The sequence below is a fragment of the Aphanomyces astaci genome (assembly GCF_000520075.1).
Source record: "Aphanomyces astaci strain APO3 unplaced genomic scaffold supercont1.2, whole genome shotgun sequence".
Taxonomy (NCBI): domain Eukaryota; phylum Oomycota; class Saprolegniomycetes; order Saprolegniales; family Verrucalvaceae; genus Aphanomyces; species Aphanomyces astaci.
In genome coordinates this window covers 574214-578089 of record NW_009798265.1, presented here as the reverse complement: position 1 = coordinate 578089, position 3876 = coordinate 574214, and the positions used below count along the sequence as shown (strand labels likewise).

The 3876-nt window shown below is 45.3% G+C and overlaps 2 protein-coding genes across 2 annotated transcripts; one reads left to right on the top strand and one right to left on the bottom strand.

Annotated features, from left to right (window-relative positions):
* Positions 1-1863: 1863 nt before the first annotated feature.
* H257_01070 (hypothetical protein) lies at positions 1864-2324 on the top strand (the record flags this gene model as incomplete). The annotated part of the gene is made up of 2 exons (XM_009824090.1): positions 1864-2036; positions 2126-2324. The coding sequence occupies 2 exons, from the start codon at positions 1864-1866 to the stop codon at positions 2322-2324; spliced, it is 372 nt and encodes a 123-aa protein (XP_009822392.1).
* A 327-nt stretch (positions 2325-2651) lies between these two features.
* On the bottom strand, positions 2652-3597 carry H257_01069 (hypothetical protein; the record flags this gene model as incomplete). Its single annotated transcript, XM_009824089.1, has 3 exons — positions 2652-2992; positions 3215-3309; positions 3353-3597. 3 exons carry the CDS (start codon positions 3595-3597, stop codon positions 2652-2654), a joined length of 681 nt encoding a protein of 226 aa, XP_009822391.1.
* Positions 3598-3876: the final 279 nt, after the last annotated feature.

Below are 3876 nucleotides of genomic sequence, written 5' to 3'. Positions count from 1 at the left end.
TGCGCGAGCTCTGCTTCGACAATCGCCACGTCAACATTCACCTTGCGGCGATAATTGCGCTGCTTTTCTCGAAAATATCGACGGCGAGCGAGTGTGTTGTCGACAGTCGTCAGGGCCGCGTCCGTGCTGTTGGCGTTGGTCTCGCCCGTGTTAGATGTCATTCTTGATTTATTCTTGGTCCGATGTGATTGGTGCAATCTAACCTTATGCTACACTACTACAGGTACGAGCAATTTTCTTCAAATTTCCTAATATTCCAACTCTGATTGGCTAGTATTTACTTCGCCTCTCGGGTAGAAATCCAACATGGAACGTAGCCAATCAGCGATAAGATTTTCGGATTGACCAATGGAAGGCTGGAGACTGCGGAACGTAACCATCCTCGGCGACATACGGTACTTTACAGTTAACAGTAAGCGAGGATGAACGCATGCTACCGGTAGTCGAAGGAGACGAGGTTTGATGCAAGTCGACTTTGTATTCGATTCCGCAGTTCAAAATATATACCTATGAACATCAAAATTTGGCCGCCAGTTACGATGCTTTTTAGACATTCCATGGTAACACCGTTACGCGTCTGGCATCAAAATGGGAGGACCATTTTTTATTGAGATAAGTTTTTGCAAGTACTGTATTGTGAATTCGCCTGGTTTGTCGAATCAATATTGAATCACGCCGAAGTTCTGATTGGTTGAATATACTTGTCCTTTCTTCAAGAGCCAATCAAATAAACTCAAAAATGCATTAGCCAATAGCGTCGATTCGTGTATTTTATAAAATTTAAATGTTTGAAATTATTAAAATATTTGTTCAATAACATTTTAATAAAAATATTTTTAATCATATTATTTTGATTTTTTAGTTCCATATTTTGATCTTGATTCGATTCGACGGGGTCTGGAAATTCGTATCGAATCCACAATACTATGGCGTTTTGAAAATACGGCTCCAAGGTCAAATCAACGAACGAGGTACGATAACGTTATACTTGTCAGAGATCGGTATTGTCAAGTCGGTTCGTAATTGGAGTCGCCAGTAGAATCGAATAGACTTGGCAAATCGATTTGAGAATGAACTAGCCAATCAAAATCCATTCTAATCCGTGAATACAAGATATATTGCCAAGTTAGTTCAAAAACGGTTTCACTTTTGGACTGACTGTGAACAGTCCATATTTTCGTGAGACGGATAATAGCGTAGTAAGGAAAATGGCGGCGAGTTTGCGAAATATTTCCATTTTCGAGGGCCGTAAAGGCAAAATATTCCCTCCCTAGAACCCTGCTCAAGAATTCTGCCCTCGCACAATACCTGTATAAGTTAATGATTATGCACTTGTTGAGTTTTCAATTTTGTTCAAGTTGTTCGAAGCATGGTGGCGGGTGTTGCGGTTGGTGGTGGGGATCGTGGACGCGCCAAGACGTACTAAGTATTGTGGTGGTGGTGACAGACCACCACAACCCCCGATGTGGTGGCGGCTTATATAGTAAGTATTTCACGGCGGCGGGAGTTCTGATACCGACAACAGCAGTGGTGACCAATATTTTATTCATTTATTTATTCTTGATGCCCGAGGGGCGAAAGGAATTGGGAATGGGACTGTTCATCTTTATACGAGACGTATTATATGTTCCCTGATCTCATTATCTAAATCGAAATTATGTGGCCGAATTCCTACGAACGACGCCTACTTGCCAAGTCGAATGCAGAGCGTTTTGGATTTCGTAACTGCATTTTGTCTACTGATGGCACTCATGTTGTTTTATAACGAAAACCTGCTTTGCATCGAGAGGTATTATTTCAGTCGAAAAAAGGAATATTCCATGAATGTACTTTTGACTTTCGATAACTGCCGACAAATTCGGCATGCCATTGTGGGCTGGCCTGGCAGCGTCCACGATTCAACTGTTTGGGCTTCCGCTGCACCAGCACTGCAACCTCTGTCCTACTTCGACCCGGACCAGTACCAAGCTGGCGACTCTGACTTTCCCTTCAGCCGCTACATGCTCACCTCTTACTGCTTGCCCTCCGCGCGTGAAGTTGGAAACGATATCTTCAACACTGGTCACGCGAGCCTTCGCATGGTTTGCGAGCATGGGAACGGGCTGTTGAAAGGACGTTGGTCCAGCCTTGCCCTCCTAACAGTCGACATCCGCAACGAGCGCGACGTTCAGTTTGTGTGCAACTGGATTTTGGCCTGCTGCGGCTTGCACAACATTGTCAACCGCCTCCGTAATGGTGAGGATGATGTACCGTTGTACTGTGAAGCTCCACGTGCCAGCCAAGTGAGCAACGCCATTCCACAAGACAATTGTTTGATCATTTAGGATTTACAGAAAAGTAACAAATCGATATGATCTGGCAACTCTGATTTTTTGCTCAATTATTCAACTGGAAATGCAATCGCAAGAAGTTCCCGAATTTTGTTAACATCTAGCAAACCAGATTCCACTAACTTCGAGATCATTGACGCCTTCGCAGTTTGCAATTCCCTAACTACCGCTGCAGATTGGGCTAGCTTATCGTTTTCTTTTTGGTACTCGAATTTCTCGCGTTCGAGGAAATTCAAACTGACTTTGCACGTCCATGTAGATTGACGAGAAGTCCTTCCGTGGTGTGAGTCGCTTTTCCGTTGCCAGAAAGTGACGAGGATGCTACGACGAGTCAGCCTTGTGGCCGTGTCGTTGACCGCTTGCGACAGTGATCTTTCTCGCGGGCGGAGTATGGTGGTCGTGCGGGTTGCCAGTCCAAGGCTGTTTGCCTGGCGCAGAGCAGGGGGCATCGGGTGCATGCACGTTGATGTCAGCCAACGGACCCGTCGCTTGCGCTGCATAGTGGCCAGAGTCATGGGCGTCATTGTCGGCCCAATACTCGTCATTGTCGGGGTCGTCGGGATCGTTATCCATTCGTGGTTCGGTGTCGTCAACAGCCTCGGTGTTGCTATTGGGCTTGTAATCGGACACAAAGGACTCATCAAAATCACCAGGCTCGTCAACTATATTAAATCGTCGTACTTTGATTATGTATTTCACTGCTAAAATATTCAAGTAATTTACCGTAGTCATTGCTCGTTTCTAACACAAAGGAAGGTCGAAAGTTCTGGCGCTCGCCAAAAAGCCATTCATGTCGTTGTAGTACGGACAATACTCTCCAACTTGCTTTCAATCGTAAAGATTTCTACAGAATGAGTGAGATTCATCTTCAAATTATGTTCTACTTCGCTTGTAGTCCTTCTGAGTAAGACCTCGACCGCTGTTGTTTGGACCGCACCAACGAAGTGCTTTCTTGTACGATGAGACGTACGCATCGTATCTATAGTGTGTGTGACAATGATGACATTGATCTATTCGTGTACCTGGACTTTGCGTCCTGCGTTGTCCACGTTCGTGTGCTGTCGCGAACGATCATGTTCACGTATTCGGCCATCAGGGCATGGCCGTGGGCTTTCGTGAGTCTCTGCCCACCTTTCGCCGACTTTCCTTTGCTGGCCTGGCCAGTCATCAACGCAAAGTTGTGCGGAATGCGTAAGAACTCAAGCATGGCAAGGCGCTCAGCACGCGACGTGCCCCGCTTTGCACGGTCGTCGCACTCGAGCTCCATCGTAAGTGAGCGATATGTGTGCCAGTAGTTTCGAGCAATTTGGTTGGATGTTCAGTTATCCAAGTTCAACTTGCTTTTGGTTTTCGTGGAAACGAAAATCAAACTTGCAAACGAAAAGCAGATCAGATTTCCAAATTGACTCTCCCTATTTTGTATTTTTATTAGCTTCCACGAAAAGCAATGTGGAGTCAATTTGGCCCTCGAAAGTCATTCGTACAGTGTGAGATAACACTGTATTCGCATTCAAAAGAGGGGTGAAAAGTAGAATCGAAAATGAAA